This window comes from Podarcis filfolensis (genome assembly GCF_964270895.1).
Source record: "Podarcis filfolensis genome assembly, chromosome: 7".
NCBI lineage: Eukaryota > Metazoa > Chordata > Lepidosauria > Squamata > Lacertidae > Podarcis > Podarcis filfolensis.
Genome location: NC_139603.1, coordinates 6,354,914 through 6,380,930, shown reverse-complemented (window position 1 = coordinate 6,380,930; position 26,017 = coordinate 6,354,914). Strand labels below are relative to the sequence as shown.

At 44.1% G+C, this 26,017-nt stretch overlaps 1 protein-coding gene across 1 annotated transcript; it reads right to left on the bottom strand.

The window, feature by feature from the left end:
• Positions 1-419: 419 nt before the first annotated feature.
• Positions 420-24,257, bottom strand: SNX5 (sorting nexin 5). The gene is made up of 13 exons (XM_083624726.1): positions 24,014-24,257; positions 17,522-17,626; positions 16,388-16,498; positions 14,933-15,054; positions 11,628-11,751; positions 10,901-10,996; positions 9,538-9,643; positions 9,366-9,441; positions 7,564-7,603; positions 5,820-5,906; positions 4,926-5,085; positions 3,159-3,244; positions 420-1,011 (listed from the first exon to the last, which is right to left on the bottom strand). Exons 1-13 carry the CDS (start codon positions 24,071-24,073, stop codon positions 961-963), a joined length of 1,224 nt encoding a protein of 407 aa, XP_083480852.1. The 5' UTR covers positions 24,074-24,257; the 3' UTR covers positions 420-960.
• Between the last annotated feature and the right edge of the window lie 1,760 nt (positions 24,258-26,017).

The following is a 26,017-nucleotide window of genomic DNA, read 5'->3' as shown; positions in this document are numbered from 1 at the left end:
GCTCTGGTTCACCAGAAGCAGCTTAGTCATGCTGGCCACATGACCCAGAAGCTGTACGCTGGTTCCCTCAGCCAATAAAGCGAGATGAGCGCCGCAACCCCAGAGTTGGCCATGACTGGACCTAATGGTCAGGGGTCCCCTTTACCTAATAATTGTTTCAATTTATTATTGTGATTTCAATGTTTGTTTGTTTGTTTTTATTGTGGTTATTGTGGTTATTGCGAGCCACCTTTGTTGTTGGAAAAGTGGAATACAATTATTAAATCAAATCAAATAAACTCATCTTTTTCTGTTGCAATACTAAGTCGCTTCAGCCAGTGGAACGAGAGTTACACTGCACATTTCAATATGTAAAATAGCCGTGGAACATAGATGCCTATTACTGTTGCAAGAGCAAAGAAGACTCCACATCAATTAAATGCTACATAAATCAAGAGTAGACATTTATTTTGTATTCAAGAGTACATACACAGTGAATCAAAAAATATTGCAGTAGAGGTTTATGAAATTTAATGTTAATGCATTTCCTTATAAAACTGCAAAGCATTAGCTGTAGTCATTTGCACATGGAAATAGAGATGTTTGGGTTATGGTATATATGCAACAGGCACCATGACAGATTGTAATTTCAAATCTTTCACTGCACAAACTCATTTCCAGTGCTAAGGCATTTTTCCAGAAACCAGTTTCTTCCACAATAGTAATTTACCAGTTATCAAACTCATACACATATTGTTTGCTTACCCTGAGGTTTAACACGTCAGTGGAAATTCAAGCAAATCTATATGTAATAGATTTTTTTTTTATCATTGAGATCAATGCATTAGTGTCAGCTTGGTTAAGTTTTTAGCCAGAAAAAGGTGGTATAGAGAAACCAAGCTAGAAACAGAGTCCCATGCGGCCGTTTGAGTGCAATTTCCAAGTGCCTTCCTCACTCCACCCCCCACAGGTAAGTTGCCTTCAGTTCTTCTTTAACACGTCAATGCAGCTTTGTATGAGAGAAACATTATTCTGGAAAGCAAAAGAAGTAGTCCGTTAGGTGGAGGAGACAGGGAGCCATCAAACCTAACCACAGAATAAGATCATCCAATGTATTTTCAAATAGTCTCGTTCAATGTGCTTTTCTTGTTATCTGAAATACTGAAGTCAGTTTGGTAGTTTACATTCATAAACTCAACACTGTAGCCCTATGCAGATGCAGATACTATAACTGCCAGGTGAACTAAAGTATATCTGAAGAAGCGTTTCCACCCCCATCGTTCTACCCGGACACTGAGGTCCAGCACTGAGGGCCTTCTGGCGGTTCCCTCACTGCAAGAAGCCAAGTTACAGGGAACCAGGCAGAAGGCCTTCTCGGTAGTGGCATCCGCCCTGTGGAACGCCCTCCCACCAGATGTCAAAGAGAACAACTACTACCAAACTTTTAGAAGACATCTGAAGGCAGCCCTGTTTAGGGAAGCTTTTAATGTTTGATGTATTACTGTATTTTAATACTTGGTTGGAAGCCGCCCAGAGTGGCTGGGGAAGCCCTGCCAGATGGGCGGGGTATAAATAATAAATTATTATTATTATTATTATAAAGGTGGGTTAAATTCACTTTGGTGCAAAACTTTGAATGATTTCTAGTTCATCTTCACATTCAATACCTCCCCTGCCAAACTCTTACCTGCTACTTTAAAAAAAACAACAACTACTGAGCATCAGTAAAGAAAGTTAGGAAACAAAATGTGGAGGCAACATGGTATGACTTTATTAGCCAGACAGAGATGCCGCTGTGGCTAATGTCTTAGTCACTGTTTCTAAACAATTAGATAGAGGGGTTTTCTTTATCTTTCCTGCTGAAGCCGTTTGCTCTCTTCCAACAGGAGCAAATTGCAACAAGTAATACAGAGACAGGGACAAAGTGAATGATGCCTTATGCCTTTAACAGCTGTGTGGCTGAAACATATTAAACAGGGTAAGTCTTTTCTGGTATGGGAAACCAATTGGGGGGAAAGCTTAGAATCATAGAATCATAGAGTTGGAAGAGACCACAAGGGCCATCGAGTCCAACCCCCTGCCAAGCAGGAAACAATAAATAAATAAATAAATAAGCGAAAGCAAAAAGTAAGGAGGACGCAAGAACGCCTCCTCTCTTCCTCTCGCTCCCTCCCCTCCCACCTGTTGGTATGCTGTTTGTCAGACAACTTATTGTTTGTGACCTCTGTTTCACTGTCGGACCTTATACTTCATCACAGTGGCTTATAAGATCTGAATGCTGATTTTTCTTTTGCAGAGGATGAACTTTTTATGGACTAAAGGTTCATTTGGATAAACTGGAACTAGTTCCTATATGGACAGGATGAACCAGAACTAGATTCTTTTAAAAACGAACTTTCCAAGCACTGATAGATCATGAGTGAGCATGCTAAGCTTTCTTTGCCACTGTGTGGAGGTGTATGGTTGGACACTGGGATTCTCCTGTATGAGGTCTCAAAATTGCATGGGGAGCCTTGAGTATAGAAGACTCCTTTCTTCAGACCTTCACCTTCCTGAGTTTTGACATGAAAGAGCTTCATGCACTTGTGTGGAGGTTTTAAAATTAAGTAGACACATGAAGTAGGTCTTCTGTATAAGAATAAGAGCAAAACATCCCTCCCCCTGGATATGGCTACGCAGAGTGAATTCTCAACATTTTGGGCACCTTGCTCTTAATTATATGCTCCAGTAGTCCCTCCTCCTAAACAAACCATGCCATTTCATAGCTGACTCTTATTCATATAAAAGGCTCTATGAGAATGTCCTGAAAGGTCAGAGTACTCAATTCAGACATATACAAGTCTTCCCTGCACCCAGAGAAAAGCAGTGGCACAGAAGTTCTTTGAAACAAATTTAAACAAGTTTTCTGTCCATATTTGAAAAGTTTTACCATGCCAAAAAAGACTTCAGGGCTTATTTAGTGATACTGAAAGTTTTGGTTGACAGCATAAAACACACTAAATCAAACTACTTAATTAGCAATTCCCCCCTCCCCCCACCTGAACAGTCTTCATATTGCAAAAGGCTTGTTTGCCAGCCCTCAAAGGACAAATACACTGAACTGCCCCCAAACGCATACTGTGGAATATTTTCTACAGTTAAGGCAGCCTCCAACCAGTGTCTTACTTTAGAACACATACCTTTGCATGCTTGATCTCGAGCTCAGACATTTCAATTAGATTTTTACGAAATGCTGCTATTCGCTTCTGTTTGAAGTTGATCAGTTCTGCCGTTGGGAGAACAGAGACGTTAAATCACTTGGAGATGGAGTCTTGGGCGGGTATCTTATCATCTTAAATAATTTTAAATCACTACATTATTTTTGCATAATCTGAAAATTATTCTAATGGGGTGGGGAGAGAATTGCTTTCAGTTTCATTATTAGGCACAAATGGGGGGGTGGGCGGACACACCAGCAAGAGTCTACCCTGTGCATTACAGATGGGCTGGGTAGGAGAAGAGGGCTGCTACTACAGAAGAATGCCTGCATGCCAGAACCTAACACACATGGACTTCCATTAGTGTAAGAATTCATTTGGGTAAGGTTAATGCTCCAATAGCTTAAGCCACTGTCATTTTAATTGAGTTAAATGACAAACACATGAACAAATCATTAGCATAAATATGTTGAGTACTTGCCAACAGGAATGAGTAACTTTTACAGGCAGCAAAATGTTTCATGTCTTTTGAGAAACTTGGTAACTGAATTAACCCATTTTGTCAAACTATAAATAAGTGCCAAACATGCTGATATATATCTATTCCAAATAATACCCAGTTTTTCTGAAAGATTTCCATAGCACTATGGAAAGGGAAATGCAGGCAGCAACCGATGAATGTGTGTGCCTGAAAGATGCATGATCGTGGATGTATCCATGGTGCCAAACCTGGAAGTGACATGAAAACGTCACTCAACACGCCACTGAAAGGGCGTAATGGGAGTGGGGCATGCTCATACGCGTTCCTCCAATGCATGCGGGGGCCGTGAAAGGAACCCCCGTGCAAAAGGGTTGTTGACTGAATCAAAAGTCTGGGAATACTTGTCCCAAACTCTTAGTGCTAGCCCTAGTAATAAATTTAGAAGGATTTTGTAGAGGTAAAGAAAGAGGACATAGCAATCAAATCAACAAAATTAATTCAGAGAAATAGCTCAATGCTGGCAGAGCATGTACATGTGGAATATACTGGGTGAAGCAGGTGGGGTTTTATTTTCAATTCATGCTCAGTAGGGCAAACCTTTAGAGACCAGAAGAACAGAAATTATTATAGTTACCCTTATGTGTAATTCAAAACAAAAACAATACTAAACCATAAAATAAAACTCTAGTGGCATTTAAGAATGTCCTAAAGTTCTGATTTTTCCCATGGCAGCTGGTTTGGGTTTTTTCTCTTTTTTTTGGGGGGGGGGGAATATCAAGTGTCATTTTGCTTCAAAAAAAACCCAAACAAACTCATTTTTTTGCTTTGCAAAACATAAGTCTGCCCATTGGGTAATCCAGTACTCTTGGTCAGTGTTCAAATTACAAGGAAAGTGGTAGGGAGGTTATTAAAGAATTCATAAGCTTCCTGCTTCCTCACCTTTTAGACAAATCATGCCCTTCTAATGCTCAACACAGTTACTGAGGGGAACAGACTCCATTTGCCATCCCCATGATTAAGATGCTGCTTGTCGAACTTGATGCAGAAAAATGAGATCCCACTCCCATCACTTCAGAGCAATTTCAATGTTTATCCCTATGCTGATTGCTAGGGAATAAAGTCATGAACACCCTAGACTGCATATCACAAGCAGAAGTTACATGTTTCTACAAGGCAAGTAAACTCTAGACTGAAAAACTCTGGAAGAACATCTCAGGCACATCCACTGCAAAGCTTTGCCTTAATGTGGTGTCCTGAAGTGGTTTTACCTTGTTTTGCAGATTCAGAAAGTTTCTCAAATCTTTGACAGCACTCTTGCTGATGTGCTTCTGCTAACTGGACATCTTTGCTTTTCAACCTAGCTTTATCCAAAGCTTTATTTGAATTTTCATACTCCACAAGGGCCCGTGTACGTCTGTACAAGAGATCCTGAATAGGTTGAGTGAAAGAAAAAAACAATTCTTGATCAGAGAATTTAACTCACAGCTATACCCCATGTTATACAGATATGCAGCCTGATCTATATCTCAAGAAGCATTTCAAAATGCACAAAGAGCTTTTGAAGAAGTTTAAGATAAACCTTATTACAGTGGTACCTTGGTACTTGAACGGCTTGGCTCCCAAACAAATTGACTCCCAAACGCTGCAAACCCGGAAGTGAGTGTTCCACTTTGCAAACATTTTTTGGAAGCTGAACGTCCAAAACAGCTTCCGATTGAGTGCAGGAAGCTCCTGCAGCCAATCAGAAGCCACGCCTTGCTTTTCGAATCATTTCGGGAGTCATTGCAGGGCCAAGGTTCAGAGATGCTGGAAGCTGGGATGCAATAAGTTGGCCTTGAGCACTGCAACCTCCTGATTTTTTCATGATTAGTGATATAGTTGAATCAGAAAGGGCTGCAAGTTTCTCATCAGAAGCAGATGAATAAGGTCGTGAACTCCAGGTGTGGCAATTGGTCTAGGAGTAGCCAAAGAAGTTCTGAACCTCAATGACAAAAAAATGTACCCAATGAACATAGTCTCCCCATTATCTTGGTACCATTTCAACCTTCAGATTGCGATCATGTGGAGCATGTTAATGCACTGCCATCAAAACTGTGGTACAAAGTTCAGCCAAATTGTTCTCATAGTGTAAGTACTGGAGAAAACGTTCAGAGAGGACTCACTTTTGCTGCTTCTATATTGAGCATATAGTATCTTAGTAATTCTGATAGTTTCAAATCTTCATCAGAAGAAACACGATTCTCTACTTTCTATGGAGAAGAAAACATAATTACTGTATAGACAAACAATTTAAAATTTAATGCATATTAGCTGTAGCATCTTTAAGAAAAAAAAGTTAAATTCTGCAGAATAAATAGTTCCATTTCAATTTGGCCTTGGGCTGTTTAGGAATGGAAACAACCTTGGCTGCCCTGCTGAATGACTCACACAAGGACACAGGAGTGTGACTTGAGGATATGATTCTAGACCGGGCTTCCTCAACCTCGGCCCTCCAGATGCTTTTTATGACTACAATTCCCATAATCCCTGACCACTGGTCCTGCTAGCTAGGGATCATGGGAGTTGTAGGCCAAAAACATCTGGAGGGCCAAGGTTGAGGAAGCCTGTCCTATACAGTAGTGCTGGGGAACTTCTATTTTACACCTTGGTTGTTTGCTTATAGGATGCCTCAAAGATCAACCTTGCTGAGATTCTGGATCAGTGCCTGGGGCCTCCATGGACTGCCTGTAGGCTAACAAATGAAGCTTAATCCAGGAAGAGTTATGGTGCTCTGCGTCAGCAGGCAGGCAGGCATACTGAACTTTATGGCACTGTAGCTGCTAAACCATTATCACACCACACATCACACATTTCCCCAATAATCCAACAAATCAACAAAGTTATCCAGAACAGAGCATGCAGAAACACAAGATGGTGTGCACATCAGTAGGGTTCAGTTCAGTAGAACTGCTGCTCTAGAAACAGGGGTTCAAGCTGTGTGGCACTAAACACAGGTTATTATTTTGGAATACCCTTGGACCCAACTCTGACAAATTATGTTCAGGTGACAGCTGCGGTGGGTATTCCTTTGCCCAGCACAAGCTGGTACACCAACTACAGATCTGGCCATGAAAACACATGTCTTAGTCACACCTTGTCTGGACTACTCTTACTGGATGCACTCTAAGTGGGGCTTCCTTTGAAAAGGTGTCTGGAAACTCAGTTTGGTCCAGAGTGAAATACTCTTTAACATCCATTATGGGGAGGAATTGAACGTTGCACTTTTCCAATGGTTCTGTCAGCGTAAGCACTTCAGCTTGCTGAGAGAACATTCTCCCCTTTCCTCCCGCCAGGCACTGTTCTGGGGGTTCTCCAGACCCCGACACACACACACACACACCCCGAGTCAGTTAGATGCGCTGGTTCCTGCTAAAGCACCTTCTTAGTTGAACTGGCCTGTGGTTTTTAAGCTAATGATACTAAAGGGACTGTTTTCTGCACTATTAACTGGTCTGCCCACTAAGATCATGGTCAGATGCCCTCGTGTGTCCCAAGTGACCAGCGCAGTCCGTCAGGCTGTATCTAAGGAGAGATTTTTCTCATAGGAAGTCCCTCCTGATGAAGTGAATTCTGACCCCTCTCTTACAGTAGTTTGTCAGATGACAAATACCTTCCGTTTTAGAAAGACATCTGACCGATACGGTTTTATACTGATGGCATGTGCTAATTGTAGTTTTTTGTTTTGTCTCCTGCTGCTTTTTCTGTAGATTACATTTTTATCTTGCTGCTTTATGCTACTTATGTTTTATAATACAATCTTAAATGTTTTGATTGCTTTTAAGAGGGATGTTACTGTCTTGGATTATTTTTTGGTGAAAGGTGGGATATAAATATTTTAAATAAAAAATAAAATAAAATAAAAGTTACCCGGAGTTTCTCAAAGAGCTCAGAAATTTTCACCAAGTACCTGGGGAGGAATAGGGTAAGAAGAGAATGTTAACTGTATCTCCCAAACCCTGAACTCACACCAATAGCTTTATATTAGCAGCAAACCTCCTGCACTGGGGCAAGGAGTTGGGCTACATCAGCTATGGCTGCCAAGTTAGTGGTTACATTCATAAGTGACCATGCAGGAGTGACCTGGCTCCACGCCTCCTCTGCCAAACTATTTGGCTTCTGTGCTCACTGTAGAGGAAAGTCTTTCCTCCACAACCAGGATAGAAACCTCCAGGTTGGATCACCTCCACCAGTCTACCTGGAGGAAAGCAATATTTTTAGTCTGTGTTTCCACGCTGGCTGGGAAGGAGAGTGCCCCCCCTTTTCTATGGCCAGCACAGTAACACAGGCTACTAGCCCCTTAGCAGGCATGTAAAAGAAATGGCACTGCAAGTAACTTTCGTGGGCTTATTTATATAAGGCTAGATTCTGATTCTACCTGCCTGAACAGATTGGCCTGTTCCGTAAGACTCCAGTTATGACGACACAGAAGAACACAGGGCAAGGAAGGAGGTACTAACAGTAGAGATATGAAGCTGTACGAAAGACAAGATGTGCAGACATTCCTGACCAACAGAAGCTACCACACCACATTAACTGGATAATCTGGTGAATGTATTCATGCTATTGCATCCTGCTAGGCAGTAATTAAATTTTAGCAGAGTCTTCCAGAGGGAACTCAATTTTCATCATTATAAACAAGTCCAACAGAGAGGAGTCAGGAATTATGCTTGAGGAAGATAATATAGTACTAGAAGACAACTTAGATTAGAGGTTGCCAACATGGAGCCCACAGGCATCAGTGTGTCCCCCAAAAAGCCTCAAAAGTGCACAACGCATGGACTATTTGGTCTTCATGCTCAGTCCCTATTAGCAATGGTTTCCCCTCTCCTACAATGAACACTTTCCCCAAAACATGTCCACTTTTCATTGGATGCCAGGACTGGACACCCACCTTCACTTCTGTTCTGAACAGAGGGGAAATGTGGGGGTGCCTGATGTAGTGCCTCCCCCTAATTGATTGGAGTGGGGCAAGGCTGTGCCATTCTGTAGTCCTGCCTCTTGTTCTGCTCTCAGCTAAGGCAGCCATTTTGGTTTAGGCAACAACCCCCACTGCAGCCATTTTGTGACTGGACCCCACAGCACTCTCTCAAAATTCCAGATGTGCCCACTGGCCCAAAAAGGAGACCCCATAGAAAAAGAAAGAGGGCTGGTGTTGTTCTGGTGCAAAGAACTAGGAACATGCATGGATCTGGAATAGAATGTTCAGCAATTGTACATTTGCAAAATTTTAAACCTGAGTTTCAGAACACTTTTGTATCAGAAGGTGACAGCACACTCAAGTGAATAGCACTGTACTGGCAGAAGGTGGCGCTGTGGTCTAAACCACTGAGCCTCTTGGGTTTTCTGATCAGAAGGTTGGCAGTTCGAATGCCCATAATAGGATGAGCTCCCATTGGTCTGTCCCAGCTCCTGCCTACCTAGCAGTTTGAAAGCATGCCATTGCAAGTAGATAAAGAGGTACCATTGTGGTGGAAAGGTAAATGGTGTTTCTGTGCGCTCTGGCACTTGTCACGGTATTCCATTGAAACAGAAGCAGTTTAGTCATGCTGGCCCACATGACCCGGAAAGCTGTCTGTGGAATAACGCTGGCTCCCTTGGCCTGAATGAAGCAATGAAAGTTTGAGAATCTTTGCCAGAGCTATTTTTGAAGAGGAATGGCATAGACTTACTTTTTAATGGTAGTTGGTTCTTCTAGAGCCAGACTATTTAAGCAAGCCGAAGTATGAATATAGTCATCTGCAACATCTGTTGAGAAAGAACACAAAACACTTTCAGTCTTGTCTCTGAACTGAGCAGTATTTAGAAACTACTCTTAAGTGTCTCTATAGGTGAAAAAGTTACTTTTATGAGCTCTTGTCATCTTATCTGCCTTTGCACATGCATCCTTGATTCTGTTGTAGTAGTTTATAAGAAACGTCTTCTCTTGTCCAAAGAAATCATCTACTTCCTGGAAAGAGATTTTCGGATGATTAAGGTAGTGTTTTGACCAAGAAAATACGAAAATTAGGCTAGAGTTACTTTCACATTAACCCTCTTTAGTAGGAATGCAATACGAGCTTGACTTCTGAAATCATTTACAAAATATTTAGCTACTTGAAGCCTTCCCTGAAACAAGTGAATATAAGTGAAGGTCTGTGTACGTGTGCAGGATTACGACAGCCCCAACCCCTTTTTACCTAAAAGTTACTTAAATCTTTTCAAAATAATCAGCCTTAAAAAAAGAAAAACACTTTAAAAGTCCTGCTGTGATAGGTTCACTGCACAAGCAATCTCCATTCCCTCAGCTCTGTTCCCTAAAAAAATCCTGATAAGTTAGTTTTACTTTACAGTGGAAAGGAAAGTGCTGGGGAAGATAGCACTTTGCTCTCATCCAGGAGGGCTGTTATGTCTATACCTCCAAAAATAAGGCGGAGGAGTGCTCACAGTAGTACTGAATTCATGGTGTCCTGGAGACCCCGATTTGCGCCCCCCAACCCACTCCATTGCTAAAGAATGAGCCTAAGTGTTTGTTCTTAGCAACGCAATTTGCATAATTTCATGCCAGAAAGTCTTGATGTGATTTACAATAAAACAGTTAACATACTAAAAAGACGTTAAAACAATTGCATATATAAAAAGATTTTTAAAAAATAAATACAAAAGCAGTTCAAAACAACAACAGCATTTATATGTACCGTATTTTTCGTCCTATAGGGCGCACCAGCGCATAGGACGCACCTCATTTTTTGGGGGGGGGAATGAATAAAAAAAATTTATTCCCCCCCCCCAGCCGCGGCTGCCGCCCCAAGCCTTGCGCACACCTGCCCAAAGCACGGGGAGCCCTCCGGAGGGCTCCCCGTGCTTCGGGCTGCAGGCTGCTGCCCGCAAGCCTTGTGAGCCCGCGGGAACTCCCGCTGGGCTTGCAAGGCTTGCGGATAGCTTCCTGAAGCCTGGAGAGCGAGAGGGGTCGGTGCGCACCGATGCCTCTTGCTCTCCAGGCTTCAGCGAAAGCCTGCATTCGCCCCATAGGACGCACACACATTTCCCCTTCATTTTTGGAGGGGGAAAAGTGTGTCCTGTGGGGCGAAAAATACGGTAATCAATTAAAATCCAAGAGAGCAACTGGAATAAAGGTTTTTAAATGCTAGTAATACAGTATATGTAAGCAGGCATACAGATTTATGGAAAATAACGCAAGAGACAATCTAGCTTTAAGAACTCTTACTTTAACCCCAGAGAACAGAACTTCGTCAGCGCTCTTCACCACAATTTTGAAGAAGCCACCAAACATTTCTTTTGTGTTTTTCCTCCGAACACTTAGCTAAGAGAGATAGGGAAAGAGACACATTAGGCAGTGATAAACTATCCATTATCATTATGCTGGAATTCAAACCAGTGATCTTGGTGCTATTGGCACCATACCCTAACCCATGCATTTCCAGCATTCTACCCACAGAGCCCACTTTAGAGTGGTAGTTATTAATGAGGACTACGTGTGACAAATTGGCACTACATGAACAGATACAGTTACAAAATTGTGGCAGGTAGAGTTTGGGATATTCAATCAGCAATTACAGATATAATTTTATTATTTCTAATCCTGTTTCAAAAATTGCTGAATTCTTTGCCACAGCACTTTCCTTGTGGCAAGGAGTTCCATAGTTCAGCTGCCCTCAAGTTAAATTGGTATTATTTACGGAAGCAATGTGAAGTTGTATGTGGCTTAAATGCAGTCTTGCCTTCCCTTGACAGGATTTTTTGGGCTTGATTCTTTCCGTGGTTCTCGTAATCGTCTGGATTGTTTTAAATGGAAGATTTTTGATTTTATATTTTAATGCTTTTGCTAATTATGAATTTTGATATTTTAATTTAACGATCTGTAAATCATCCTGGGATATTTTTAGAAATGGTTTAGAAATAGTGTAAATAAATGAAAAGCAGATGTGCCTTACATCCTGATCATACTCAAGGAAGACATGAAAGTTGTGATCTTGGCTGAGAAGAGGGTGGGCAGAAATTCGCTGAAGGAAGACTTCATGCGACGATACGGTTTTCTTGAAGACCGCAAGGTACTCCCTGGAAGAAAAATAATATTGGAATGGAAAAAAATGTGCCCCACATTGTGCACACTTCGGCCTAAGGTGCACCTGCATCGTAGTGGGCTGTGCATACAAGCATTGCAGGTATCTTCTTGCATAGAATCAAGGAGCTGGAAGAGACCCAAAGCATCATCTGCCCCTCAGGAATCACAGCCAATTGCAGTCAATTACAGTTGTACCTTGGAAGTCAAATGGAATCCGTTCTGGAAGTCCATTTGACTTCCAAAACGTCCGGAAACCAAAGCATGACTTCTGATTGGCTGCAGAATTGGCTCCTGCAGCCAACTGGAGGCTGCGGATGTTCGGCTTCCAAAAATACCGTATTTCTCGCTCGATAACACGCACCCGACCATAACACGCATGTAGTTTTTAGAGGAGGAAAACAAGAAAAAAAAAATATTCTAAACGAAACAGTGGATGTATGATTTTTGTGGTTCATGCTGTGGCCACAGACATGTGATCTGACGGTGAGTTTGGGGTAGCCCAATGCAAAAATCCTGAGGATCCATGTGGATCCATGTTTGTAACCACATTTTTGCACCACTGCAGCCCCAGGCAACAGTGGGTGTGTGATTTTTTTTGGTGCAAACTGTAGCCATGGACATGCTATGTGATCTGATGGTGAATTTGGGGTGACCCAGTGCAAAAATCCTGAGGATCCATGTGGATCTGTGCTTTGTAACCACGTTTTAAATGGGGAGGGAAGGAAAAGCACTCAAGGGACAAGGAGCACGCGTGGAGCAGGCTCTACTTCTCTCCCTCCTCCCCCGCCCTTAGCGAGCTGAAAAACTTTGCTGGAGGGACAGAGAGCCTGCTTGCTTTTTGCTTTAAAGGAGCCAACTGGACAGGAGCCGCTTACACTAGTGTAAGCGGCTCCTCTCCTGCTTTGCTCCTTTAAAGCAAGCAGGCTCTGCTTCTCTCCCTCCTCCCCCCCCCCCTTAGCGAGCTGAAAAACATTCCTGCTATTTCCAGCAAAGCGGGAGAAGAGCCGCTGAGTGGGGACGAGAGAGATACAGAGAGCCTGCTTTCTTTAAAGGAGCCAACCGTACAGGAGCCGCTTACACTCGTGTAAGCAGCTCCTCTCCCCTCCCGCTTTGCTCCTTTAAAGAAGCAGGCACTCTGTCCCTCTCTCCTCCCCATTCAGTGGCTCTTCTCCCGCTGGAAACCACGGAGGAGGGAAGCATTCGCTCCGTAACACGCACAGACATTTCCCCTTACTTTCTAGGAGGAAAAAAACGCGTGTTATGGAGCGAAAACTACGGTAGTTCGCAAACCGGAACAGTCACTTCCGGGTTTGCGGCATTTGGGAGCCAAAAGGTTTGAGAACTAAGCTGTTCGAAAACCAAGGTATGACTGTAATTGCTTTCAATGATGAATGCCATAACTTATTTACATTTTAGATGACAGATTAGATGCCACTCTCCCACCCACCAGTACCATCAGTGGCTGCAATGACCATATACCTCGAATTATGTGCACGGGTCCCGATCTGGCAGTAGGAACCACATGCACAGCCAGAGACTGGAATTACAGACCATCCCCAGAAACAGGACTTTGGGCACCTCCTTCACAGCAAACTCATCTCCCTTACTGAACTTGGATGACTTCCATCACATACAATTCTTGTCAGAGCTTTTTTTTCCTAAAAAAATGTTTAGGGGTACTCTCATTTTCCTACTCATATTGAGATGCTGCCCCTCAATGAGGCCAAACTTAGATTCACAAAATGTTTAGGGTACCCCTGCATCTCCCTAGAAAAAAAGCACTGGTTCTTGTATCCAGATATGAACTTTAGCTCCTTCACACACACACCCATATCTTGATATTTTAAATCAGTATTCAACCTCTCAGACTTAAGAACTACCCTTTAATCCCACTAAAAAAATATTGCAAGGCTTTCTGTCATGACAGGCTGATAGATCGACTGTGACACTAAGCTGATAAAGGTGCTACAAGCCACCGTACATATCTGTCTCCAATGACAATGCTGGATCAAAGAGTCTGCAAACCAGATCATTCAAGGAAGGGATGGGGGACCTGTAGCCCTCCATTGCTGACTCCAATTCCTAATTTGATCCAGTCAGAATAGTCTGTTAAGATCTGGACAGCCACAGGCTCCCTATCTCTTCTTTTTTGTGTGTGACTGTTAACTCTCTTCCAGAACAGACTGAATGCCAGCTAGTTGGACAGATGACATCCACACTAACAGCAACTCTGCCTTCAAACTGGATCCCAAGTTGATTTCCAGGCCTAATCCAAAGCACAGGTTCTTAACTTTAAAACCCTCAACAACTTGGCTCTAGTAATCTCTGAGAATGTGCAAATTCTCCCAAGACTTAAGATCTTCTGAGGAGACCCTATTTTGAAACATGTCTTATGGGAAGCCTAGGTTACCCTCAAACAGGAGAAGAACCTTCTTCGTAGCAGCTCTCATGCTCTGGAATAGTCTACCAGGACAGGTCTGTTTTCTTTTTGGAGACTGGTGAATTTGCCTACCCCAACCTTTCACAAACACTGGATGAGAGCCTGCTATCATGTCTTGTAACTTTATTGAAATGTTTAATTATGTTATAAGTTTTCTTAAGCTTGTAAATGACAAATTGTCTGAATAGTGGTGTATAAACAGATTTAAATAACATGAGCTTTTAACTAGGACTGGGGAAACTGGCTTCAAATCCCCATTGGCACTTGGACTTTCACTGGGTGACCTTCAGCCAGTCACTACCTCAGAGCCAAACCTGCACACAAGGTTTGCTGAGAGGATAAAATCATAGAATTGTAGAGTTGGAAGGGTCCCTAAGGATCATCCAGTCTAACCCCTGCAATGCAAGAATATGCAGCTGTCCCATAAGGGGATCAAACGTGCAACCTTGACATTATCAGCACCATGCTCTAACTAACTGAGCTATCCAGGGCCATATTTTGTCCTTAGAATAAAGGGAGGATATGAATGCAACAAACTAAACTAAACTAAACTAAACTAACAAACCATGCAGAGGCGTGGGAAGACAATGCAAATTCAGAAAACTTACTAGGCTGTTTTAACCTGTAGAGTCTTGATAATTCAGAAGCCTTCTTTGCACTCGTATAGATTTGTCAGCAAGCAAACATTTACATGGGATATAGAGGGTCTTTTAATTAAGTATGATCACACTCACGCTTCCAGCTCTTGCTTCATTTTGGCAAATTCCTCTTTTGTCATAGACATTTCTCCTTCCCCAAGCTTATGCATCTTCTCTCTGGGGCCATCAAAGTCAGGCTTTGCAGGTGCTGGAGGAATCTTAGACAAAAAGATCTGTTGTTAGGAACCTCCTTGTCCAAAAAGAGAACTTCAGTAATTTCTACTGTCTAGCAATTTCTACAGGAACACTGCTAGTCAAACACCTAATTTCTATGGAAATCCCTTCAGAAAAGCCACCTCTCTGTTGAGCTTCCAGTGCTTTCTGAAGACTTTTTTATTCATTTTTAATAGAATTAATATAATAACTTTTAGTCATTTTTAGTTTCATTGTATTGTGTCTCCTACTGTAAATAAGTAGAATATAAATTGTCAAAGTAAACAATAAATAAACAACTTAGGTACAGTATTGTATAACAATATTTCTCTATAGAACGGCAGTGTAAATGCTGAAAAGATGTGAAATGAACTAAAATATGACTAATGTATTCAGAGTGTTCTAAGGGCAAATCTGTAGCTACAGATCTGGTGGGACGGAGATTGAAGATAGACAGTGGTGGAGATGTAGCACATTGCAAGTAAATGCAAAACTACATCTCAAAAAAGTAGTATTGTATGTCTAATTTAAATAAAATGATGAAATTTGAAGTGTGCGAAGTCCTGACAATAATCTCATTGCCTTTGTATGAACCTTTAGCACAAAAAATAGGGGCATTTGCTGAGGGGTGTCAAATGCTCTTGGAGCTGAAACTGAGAACAGCGCTCTAGCACACACAAGCACACACACTCTCTTGCTGTTAGACATATATGTCATTTCTCAGCCACTTCAGTCTTCAATAAAACCAACAAGCTAAAAAAAATCCAAACCAACAATAGTACAATTAAATTTATTTTAAAAACTGGAGAAAACTCAGAAAACCACACAATTCAAAGATTAGCAAAATAAAGAAGAATTTAACTGCACTTCCGCAAGATCCACATCTCTGGCTCTTCTCAGATCTCCTTTTGGAGGGAATTTCACAAAAGATTCCACTATAGTATCACTATTTCATTAAATTATCATCTTGCTGCCCTCAATAAGGTTTCATTATTTGATAAACTCAAAATTAGTTATTGTAAAGAGTTGAAATGTGGTTACTTAATAGTGCAACCCTACCCATGTCTACTCAGAAGTAAGTCTCACTGAACCTAATGGGGTTTAAGCCCAGGTTAAGTGGGTACAGAACTGCAGCATAACTGAAATATCCATAGCAACACCACTCATGCATTGAAATGAGTTTCAAGGCTACAGATATATATCAATATACACTGGAGATTAAGAATCAGTACTATGAAATTCTAAAACAAAAAATCAGAAACCACAGAATTACTTGTTTGCAATTTCATTGTTTAGCAAAGATGTCTGTATTTTAAATCAGATTTTGTAAGTACTTACAATTAGTCCTGCATACTCTTCTGTCTCAATAAATGTGTCATGCAGCCACTCAAAATCTTCATGCTGTCTTGTAACTGAGAATTCTGTGCTCTGAAAAACTGGCAATGTAGTCTGAAAGCAGAAATCAGTTACTCCTTTGGACCTCATTAATACAAAAAATAAAAATAATAAATAGTGTAGGATTTTGAGACTGTTAAGCTGGAACATGGGTGGGAAGACTTCAGGTTTGTAAGATCTACTTTTTTTTTTAACTAGAACCCTGAGAACCACCAACTGGAGCCGGGTGTAAAGAAACACGTGTAAAATTAAAGGATCCTGAGACAAGAGATGAGAAATTTGTTCTGAATGCCAGAAATGGAGTTTACAGCCCATCCACACAAAACTCCACTCCTAGCTTTCCTCACTTGCTGTTGCAACTATATCCCATATTCAGATCCATGCAGGCAGCACAACTGCCATCAAAAACTGTTTAGAAGTCAAGATACAAACAAACAGAAAAGGACTGAACTGATTTTACGTTTACAGACACAAATCTCTCCCCCCCACCCACTTACTGAAATCAAATCTGAATTACTACATGTTATTAAAAGCAGTAATATAATGTGTGAATATAAAGTGAGATTAAACAATTGAACCAAAAACCAGTTTCTTAAATTTCTTAACCCCAAACCAGTATCTTAAAATGACCCATGAGCAACACCATCCCTGAAATATTGCTTTTGTTCAATTTAAACAAAATCTCATCTTATTTTGGCCATGGTTCATTTTGAATTTTATATAAATGGATATATATATTGGTTTAAAACGTGATATATAGCTTTTCAGGTGGTTTGCAACACATTGCTCAATCTTGATTAGTACAAGAGGTATTTAGATGTATATGGAAGCAAGTGAAAAAATAAAATATAATAAAAAGTAAAGGAAATTTCCCAAGAGATAATTTTGGAGAGACAGAGCACATCATCTTTAAAAAAACTGGCATAAAAATGCTTTCATTTCAATTTATGTCAGGTAAGGCTATTTTCCAAGCCATGTTCACTAATCTGTAACTTCATAAAGTTACCTTGGTCACTCAACATGGCAAAGTTGTAGCTTTGTTCCAACATGAATTAACCTTCTTCCCTGCCATCTTACCTTAGTATGGACTGTGAATTTCACTTTGTCTTTTTCACTGAGAGCATCAGGGATATCAATCTGCAGTGAAGGGTCAATATTTAGATCCACAGACACAGACCTCATCTGAAATGAAAGCAGAAGGAATTTAGAGGGCTGGAGATCTCAGCAATAGCTTCCTACACCAACTCCTTATCCGTCAAACCTCAGCTAGGAGGATGGGATAGGAATAGGAATAATTTGGAAGCAACCTTTGGGTCACCTATTTACTGTGGTACTGCTGCTGAGGAGTCCTTTGGTGGCAGGCACCAGGGGTGTTGCTAACTGGGCACTTGAACAGGCGCTGCAACTTGTGATTGATAGGAAAGACCCACTTAAGTGAAAAGGTGAACATATCTCTGGGAGGAGGTGGAACGGCTGTCTTTTCTTTAAAAATTTGTCCTTACCAGAGTTCAATCTCTATTTGTAACCATTAGCAGTAACAATACATGAAAAATATATGAGAGGGTTATTATAAGATCAATTGAATAAAAACAGGACTTGGGGGTGGGGAAGATAAAACTACTTTTTTTTCTTTCCTTAGGAGCAGCATGACATTTAGGTAGTTTAGAATTACAGTGGTACCTCTGGTTAAGAACTTAATTCGTTCCGGAGGTCTGTTCTTAACCTGAGGTACCACTTTAGCTAGTGGGGCCTCCCGCTGCCGTCGCACGATTTCTGTTCTCATCCTGAAGTAAAGTTCTTAGCTTGAGGTACTACTTCTGGGTTAGCGGAGTCTGTAACCTGAAGCATTTGTAATTCAAGGTACCACTGTATACTGCAATCTCAGAGAAGCCTATGCAGGACTGGCGGACAGTTAATTTGAATTTTATTTCAAAATTTGAAAAGAAGGGCTAAAATTAATTTCAACATCGTTTATCAAAACTGCTTGCCCCCATGTATGATGATGACCTCCTCCCACACCACTCTTAATGCATTAAGATCTTCAACTGAGGTCTCTCTCTGAGTTCCACTATATATTTTTATATGGAAATCAGAATCATAACTAGGGCTGTGTGATGTATCAATACATTGTCTGAAACTGGTCTGAAGATCAGATCGCGGTAACAGTTTCAAAAATTTTGAGCTTGCAAGCGTGCAGCTCTGTTGGGCAGCGATCGCTGGGAAGGACCACAGAGAGTGATTCACGTTGTGGTGGCCTTGGCAGAGGAAGCCTAAGAAGGTGCTCCCTCTGCCTGCCTGCACCTTCCCTCCCTCCACAGCCCAGCTGCCCCTCCTTAATTCAGACGTTGTAATATATTGGTGTACTGTATTGCGATGGTTAACTAGTGATATATCAGTAGCTCTTGGTATGTGAAGAAGTGTGCATGCACACGAAAGCTGATACCAGTAACAATCTTAGTTGGTCTCTAAGGTGCTACTGAAATGAATTTTTTTAATAGTGATATATCACAATGTGAAAAATCAGATGTCGTCTATCTAGGAGCAAGGAACTGAAAGCTGAGCCGAGTGGAAACGAAACAGAAACGAAACAGTGGAGCAAAGACAGAGAGGGGCTGAGGGAGAGGTTAGGGAGGTGGGCTGAAAAATGAGTTGTTACAGACTTTGGAATCCTGGGTAGAGGGTGGGAATGGCCAGACCACAGAAGGACAGTTTGCTTTGGTCTTCAGTTGCTACCTGCAAAGTTAGCTTTTCATCCCGCTCCCTACTCCCAAGTGAGAAGGAATCCATTTAAGCATGTGAAAGAGTTTTGTTTACTTATGCCAAGAGTACCACAAGGGAGTCTCTTCAGCACATCAAAAGGCACAGTGCTACTTTTCCTAGAAAAAGAGGTGCCGGAACTCACCATGAACACCTCACTCATTCTCTCAGAATGGCAATGGCGCCCACCTGAGAGGTGCTGAAACTGAGTTTCGGTGAGTTCAAGCTGAGAAAAAACCCTGAAAAGGCTTCAGGGGAGCAGCGATGAAAGGGAATGCCAACAGCTCAATAGCTGGTGACAGCTTTTCAGCTGTTTTAGTCAGCCAGGAACACTACTCTTGCGCTCCTGAGGTGGTGATTTCTGTCACAAACAAGTGGCAAGATTTCTATCTCCACTTGGTCACAAGGGGGCACTCCTTAGTTCCAAAAGGCGACTGGCTCCCTGTTAGTTTCAAATGCTGATGCAGCATGCATATAAAAGTGCATAAAAGTACCGCCTGTCTATATGTATGCATGTCTGTGGCCCGTATGTACAAAAAGTGTGCACAAATATGGTCATGTCCATGTCGTCACATTTGCTGCTGCTATGTGCCTCTACGAACTTGGACCAACAGGGAGCGTGGCAAAAAATTCTTAGTCATGTCTGCACTAGATTTCTCAGTATTGTAGCAGGTCTAGGGTAAAGAAAAGCTAGCCTGCTGCCATTCAGAAACAGACAAATTGCTAATTAATTAATATTTTGCATCCCTTTCCCCCTCCAAGTTCATCTGACTTTACAGCCTGGTATAACCGTATATTGTATGTTGCCAAGTGTGAGGAACAGACGTATGAAGCTTGGTGCTCAACAGACTCAAACGGACAGAGTGTTCAACCAATTTGGTTCCCCTTCCTTATTAATGTAGCAGGTGGTCATATTAGCCTCCCTCTGAACTCAAAACACATTTTGGGGGAAGCTGTTACATCATCTCAATCTTCTACCCTTTCCTCTTCCACCCTACCCATTATTTAATTTTCTTCTATTGCCTTTTGGAGTGTTTAACTGGCTAGATTTTCTTTTTGTTTTGTGTTCTATTCTTGCTTGTTTGATGTACTACATTGTTCCATGCTCTGAAACTCTAAGAAAAAAATAGACCCTAACTTCTGTCACCTAGCTGGATCAGGGCTTCCTGCACTTCTGAAGTTACATGTATATGCAGGCAACCCCCATTTTCTGTGGGGGTTACGTTCTGGGTCATCACACGTGTCAGTGGAGTGCGCATAAGTCCACCCTGCCCACTTCCGAGTCCAAAAACAACTCCAGCATTTACGGTCACACACTCAAAACAGGAGTTGCCCGTAGACTGTGTGCCATGTCAGCACATTCAATTGCCAAAAGGTTTATACAGCTATTCTGAAGTTACTTATCTTAACTGCCCAGGCACATTCTGTTGTCAAAACAATATATATTGCAGAGTACATGGGGGCGGGGAGGATACTGGACAAAAGAAACAGCTTCCGCTCAGATAACACTCTATTCCAGAATAAGCAAAAGATTATGCATGAAGTTCATAGTGCAATTTAGGATCACTTCACATTACGTGCAGATTGGTTTCCAGCATGTCCACTTGTGGTACGCAACGCTACTCCTACTCAGAGTTGATCTTGCCTGCAGGCTAATGATTAATGATCCCAGGCAAACAGGGTAGGAAAGCTGTAGCCCTCCAGTGCTGTTGGAAAAATAGTTCCATTAGCCTCAGCCAACACACTCAACTGGCAGCAGTCAGAAACTATTATGGGAGTTGCAGTGCAGTCCAACACCATCTGGGGAACCACAATACGTATTGTAAGGATTTATTAAGCATTATTCTATTAAAAATATAAAAATGTGGGTCACAAATTGAGGTCGACTTGATGTTAAGATGAAGGCATATTAAAAATGTGGGCACAGCATAATCTTAGCATTCAACAGCTTTAAGTGGGGGGTTGTGTGTGTGTTTTTTATCAATCATGGTATATACGTTCTACAAAATAAATTTTAGGCTGCAATTCTATGCACACTTTCCTAAGAATAAGCCTTACTGAAAACAGTGGAAGTCGCTTCCAAGTAAAGTTGCAGAGAATTGCACAAGAAGTCCCACTGATCTAGGGCTAAACTGAACATGATGGTAGTAGTTCTTTGCATTTAAGCACAACAAATTTAAAAAGTAAACTGACTGGAGATGGGCTGCAGTTCACTGGCATTGTTTATTCCCCTCCTTTTTCTCTGACATGACTCAATGTGACTTACAGATAAAAACAAGAACCTCGAAAAACACAAAGAAAAAATCATTGAAAAACTACTGATAGAATTAAAACTATAAACATATATAAAATATATTAAAATCACACTATTGATTACAATAAAAACAGCATGGCACCAGTACTTTCATTAAAAACAGTCAGTTCCCCCAAGCCTGCTGTAACAGAAAAGTATTCACCTGCTGGTGGAAGGAAAGAAGGATGGAGCTGATCTAGATTCCCTAGGGAGGGAGCCCCTAAGTTTGGGAGCAGCCACCGAGAACATCCCCACCCAGCCTGCCTGTGAGGGTGGAAGGACCGAGAGAAGGACATCCCCCAAAGACCTCCAAACCTGGGCAGGTATGTATGAGGAATACGGTCTTCCAGGTCATAACCAGCACTTTCAGTTGTGCCCGGAAACAGACTGGTAGCCAGTTTGGAGCTTTTTCTAGCAAGTCGTCTGCTCCCCTATAACAATCTGGCTGCAGCTCTTTGAGGCAGCTGGAGTCCCTGAGCACTTTTCAAGCGCAGCCCCACACAGAGAGGACATCACTAGGGCAGCGTGTCACTGTGGCCAAACCGGACACCTCCAGCAACAGGAACCCATCTCCTTTGCATACTTGAAGTTCAGTCCTTAGGGTCTCCCGGTGGGGCTTGGAGGGAACCTCCGCCAAATAATAATAATAATAATAATAATAATAATAATAATAATAATACAGTCATACCTCAGGTTGAAGTAGCTTCATGATGAATATTTTCGTGTTGTGCTCTGCGGCAACCCGGAAGTAACGGAGTGTGTTACTTCCGGGTTTCGCCGCTTGCGAAGACGCTCAAAATGATGTCACGCGCATGCGTGGAAGCAGCAAAACGCGACCCACGCATGCACAGACACACAGTCGTGTCTTACGTTTACTTCAGGATGCAAACGGGGCTCCGGAACGGTTCCCGTTCGTTTCCAGAGGTACCACTGTAATTTATTATTTATACCCCGCCTATCTGGCTGAGTTTCCCCAGCCACTCTGGGCAGCTCCCTATCAAATATTAAAAACACAATACAGCATTAAACATTAAAAAACTTCCCTAAACAGGGCTGCCTTCAGATGTCTTCTAAAAGTCTGGTAGTTGTTTTTCTCTTTGACATCTGGTGGGAGGTGTGTTCCACAGGGCGGGTGCCACTACCGAGAAGGCCCTCTGTCTGGTTCCCTGTTACCTCACTTCTCGCAATGAGGGAACCGCCAGACGGCCCTCGGTGCTGGATCTCAGTGTCGGGGCTGAATCCCTTGGCCAGCCCCTGTCAGCAGTGGCGTAGCGTGGGTTGTCAGCACCCGGGGCAAGGCAAGTAATTTGCGCCCCCTAACCTGTGGATTTGCGCCCCCTAACCCGTGGATTTGCGCCCCCTAACCCTAAGCCCCAGATGTTGCGCCCGGTGCGGCCGGCCCCCCCTGCACCCCCCACGCTACGCCACTGCTTACAAGCATGAAGGCATGTGCCGCTACAGGTGCACTAGGGTGTTTCTCTCCCTAGCCAGGCCTACCAGCTCTAGGGGGCCACTGGCTCAGTCACCCCCAAACTCACGGCGCAGAGCTGCCCGCAGCAGAAGAGCCCGCTGTGGCGCTCTGACCAATGGGCAGGCTCTTCCCCGGACTCAACATTCGGGCCCTGGACTCTCGGCCTGGCGCCCCTGAGAGTCTGCTGCCTGGGTGCCCCGCACCCCTAGCGCCTATCAGTGGCGTAGCGTGGGTTGTCAGCACCCGGGGCAAGGCAAGTAATTTGCGCCCCCTAACCCGTGGATTTGCGCCCCCTAACCCGTGGATTTGCGCCCCCTAACCCTAAGCCCCAGATGTTGCGCCCGGTGCGGCCGGCCCCCCCTGCACCCCCCACGCTAGGCCACTGCCTGTCAGCAGTACTGAGCTAGCAGACCAGAGGCCTGGCATGGTGGAAGAAGGCAGCTTCCTACGAGCGCATCGCCCGGTGTCCGGACTGCAGCCCGACCCACCTCCGACCCTAGAGGCACAGCCCGAGAAGCGCCTCGCGTTGGGGCAGCTCCGCCCTTGAGGCAGAGGCCCCGCAGCCCTCGCTTCGGCTTCGGAGCGGCCGAGCCGCGCCGGGAGAAAAGGAGCCTGACGGGGGAAGGACGAAGCAGGCACCGCCTGAGGGAGCCGGACGACGCGCAGGAAGCGGGCCGGCCGCGTCCACACGTGCAGGCAGGCGCAAGTAAGCGGCCCCCTCCCCGCCCAGGAAGCGACGCCAGTCCACGACTCGCTCCCTGGAGCCGTCAGCCCGGACTCCGGAGGCCTTTTTCTGCTCCGCGCCTTGGTCTCCGAGGGGGGGTTCAGTTGGGTAAAAGTCGCGCGCATTCCCTCCCCCCCCTCAAAAGATGCGGGCGCCTGACAGAGCAGCGCTTCTCTGAGGGGAAAAGAGGCAGGGCGGGGGGGGGGAGGGGACGGGAAGCGCTTCTTCTCGGGCGGGGCTGTGGAGAAGCTTCGCCCCCCCCCCAAGCCAAGCCCGGAGAGAGGGGCTCCCCTCGCCCCCCCCCCTGCACCGCGCGAGCCTCACCTTCTCCCGGCTCCCCTTCTCCTCCTCCCGCGGCAGCTGCTCCTTCGCGGCCACAGACATGACAGCGCCTCGCCCCGGAGGCCCTCACTGCGCAGCCGCGGAGACCCCCCCCCCCCGCGCGCCGCCTTTTCTGCCGCTCGGGAGGCGGCGGCCCCGCCCCCGCGCTCGCCCTAGAGATAAGAAAAGGGTAGACGAGCCCCGTTTGCAGCTGCCCGCGCATCTTCTCCTCCCTAAGCCGCCTTGAGTCCCGTGTCCGGGGATGGGGAGGAAAGGTGGGCAGCGCCGGCCCGCCCAGGAGGAGAGCTGAGGGTTAGGGCGACAGGACCCACGGGGCAGCAGGTCCCGATGTAGGCTTGGACAACACCCAACACAGCCGAGACCTCTATGGCCCAAGGGCTGCATTAACCCTTGATTAACCTCGCACTGGGCCCATCACCTCCTGGCAAATAGAAGGGGAAGAAATGGAGGCAGTGAGAGATTTTACTTTCTTGGGCTCCATGATCACTGCAGATGGTGACAGCAGCCACGAAATTAAAAGACGCCTGCTTCTTGGGAGAGAAGCAATGACAAACCTAGACAGCATCTTAAAAAGCAGAGACATCACCTTGCCAACAAAGGTCCATATAGTTAAAGCTATGGTTTTCCCAGTAGTGATGTATGGAAGTGAGAGCTGGACCATAAAGAAGGCTGATCGCCGAAGAATTGATGCTTTTGAATTATGGTGCTGGAGGAGACTCTTGAGAGTCCCATGGACTGCAAGAAGATCAAACCTATCCATTCTTCAGGAAATCAGCCCTGAGTGCTCACTGGAAGGACAGATCCTGAAGCTGAGGCTCCAATACTTTGGCCACCTCATGAGAAGAGAAGACTCCCTGGAAAAGACCCTGATGTTGGGAAAGATGGAGGGCACAAGGAGAAGGGGACGACAGAGGATGAGATGGTTGGACAGTGTTCTCAAAGCTACCAGCATGAGTTTGACCAAACTGTGGGAGGCAGTGGAAGACAGGAGTGCCTGGCGTGCTCTGGTCCAGGGGGTCACGAAGAGTCGGACACGACTAAACAACAACAACAATAACAAACCTCGCAGGAGTCACCTGGCAGCGGTGGGTGTGGCCTCCAAATTAGCACACCCAGGGCAGACTCCCTGCAGGTGAGCGGAGGGCGGGGGGGTGAGCTCTGATTCTCAGGTGACTGACCTGAGGGCTTGCGAAGGGGGGCACTTTGCATCTCCAGGGGAAGCCGGGGTGGGGAGGGCCACCCGCATCGTGCAGCGGCTACGCGGCAGGGCACTGGAAGAGTTGCCCAGGTATGCCAGTGGAGAGGCCGTTTGGGGGCGCTTTGCCGAGGCCCCCCTAAAACCTGGAACCCTGTCCCTTTGTGGTCAAAGACAAGAGGCTTGGGCGGATCCCTCCCGGCATAGCAAGGACTCCCAACACTGAAAGCTTTTGCTAAATCGCACTATGCAAAATGGCTTGAAGCACACAAATAAAAATATGCCCACGGAGTAAAGGTGTGCTTTGCTTCTGGATTCCTCCCGTCGGGTGGGTGGGGAGAGGGAAGGGGAAGTGTATTGAAACCCGGAATATTGATCTGAATGTATAATATTCAATGTTGGAGTTAAAAGCTGTCAATGAATTAGTGGGATCATGTGATCTAATTACTGTACTTTTTTTCCCATGCTGCTTATATATATCTGAACAGTGAGGCTTCTGCTGGGTGTGTGTGGGGGGGTGCATTTTACGGTTCAAAAAGATTTTTGGTTATGTTTCCTTTTAGGGCTTTGGTTTCTTGGGGAAAGGGGTTTAAGGATGTGCTGAGCGTTTTGACGGTGCTTTTTTTTTTAAGAAACTATTTTCACCATGGGGAGATGAAATAAATGGCGCTTTACATTACGATTAAAAAAAGAAAAGAAACCCGGAATATCCTTCCGCGCGTAGCAGTTACCGTGTTCTATCTCTCACTTTCTCTTCTCCTTTATCTCCCGCTTGTCTTCGCTTCCGGCGG

Bases quoted from the DNA above. Each gene is read 5' to 3' on its own strand.
- SNX5 (XM_083624726.1), bottom strand. From the start codon at position 24,073: ATGTCTGTGGCCGCGAAGGAGCAGCTGCCGCGGGAGGAGGAGAAGGGG. The intron at 10,997-11,627 runs GTAAGGCACATC...TATCTCTCTTAG, and splicing joins TCCTTGAGTATGATCAGGAT to CTAAGTGTTCGGAGGAAAAA. The intron at 5,907-7,563 runs GTAACTTTTATT...TCTTCTCCATAG, and splicing joins AGCTCTTTGAGAAACTCCGG to AAAGTAGAGAATCGTGTTTC.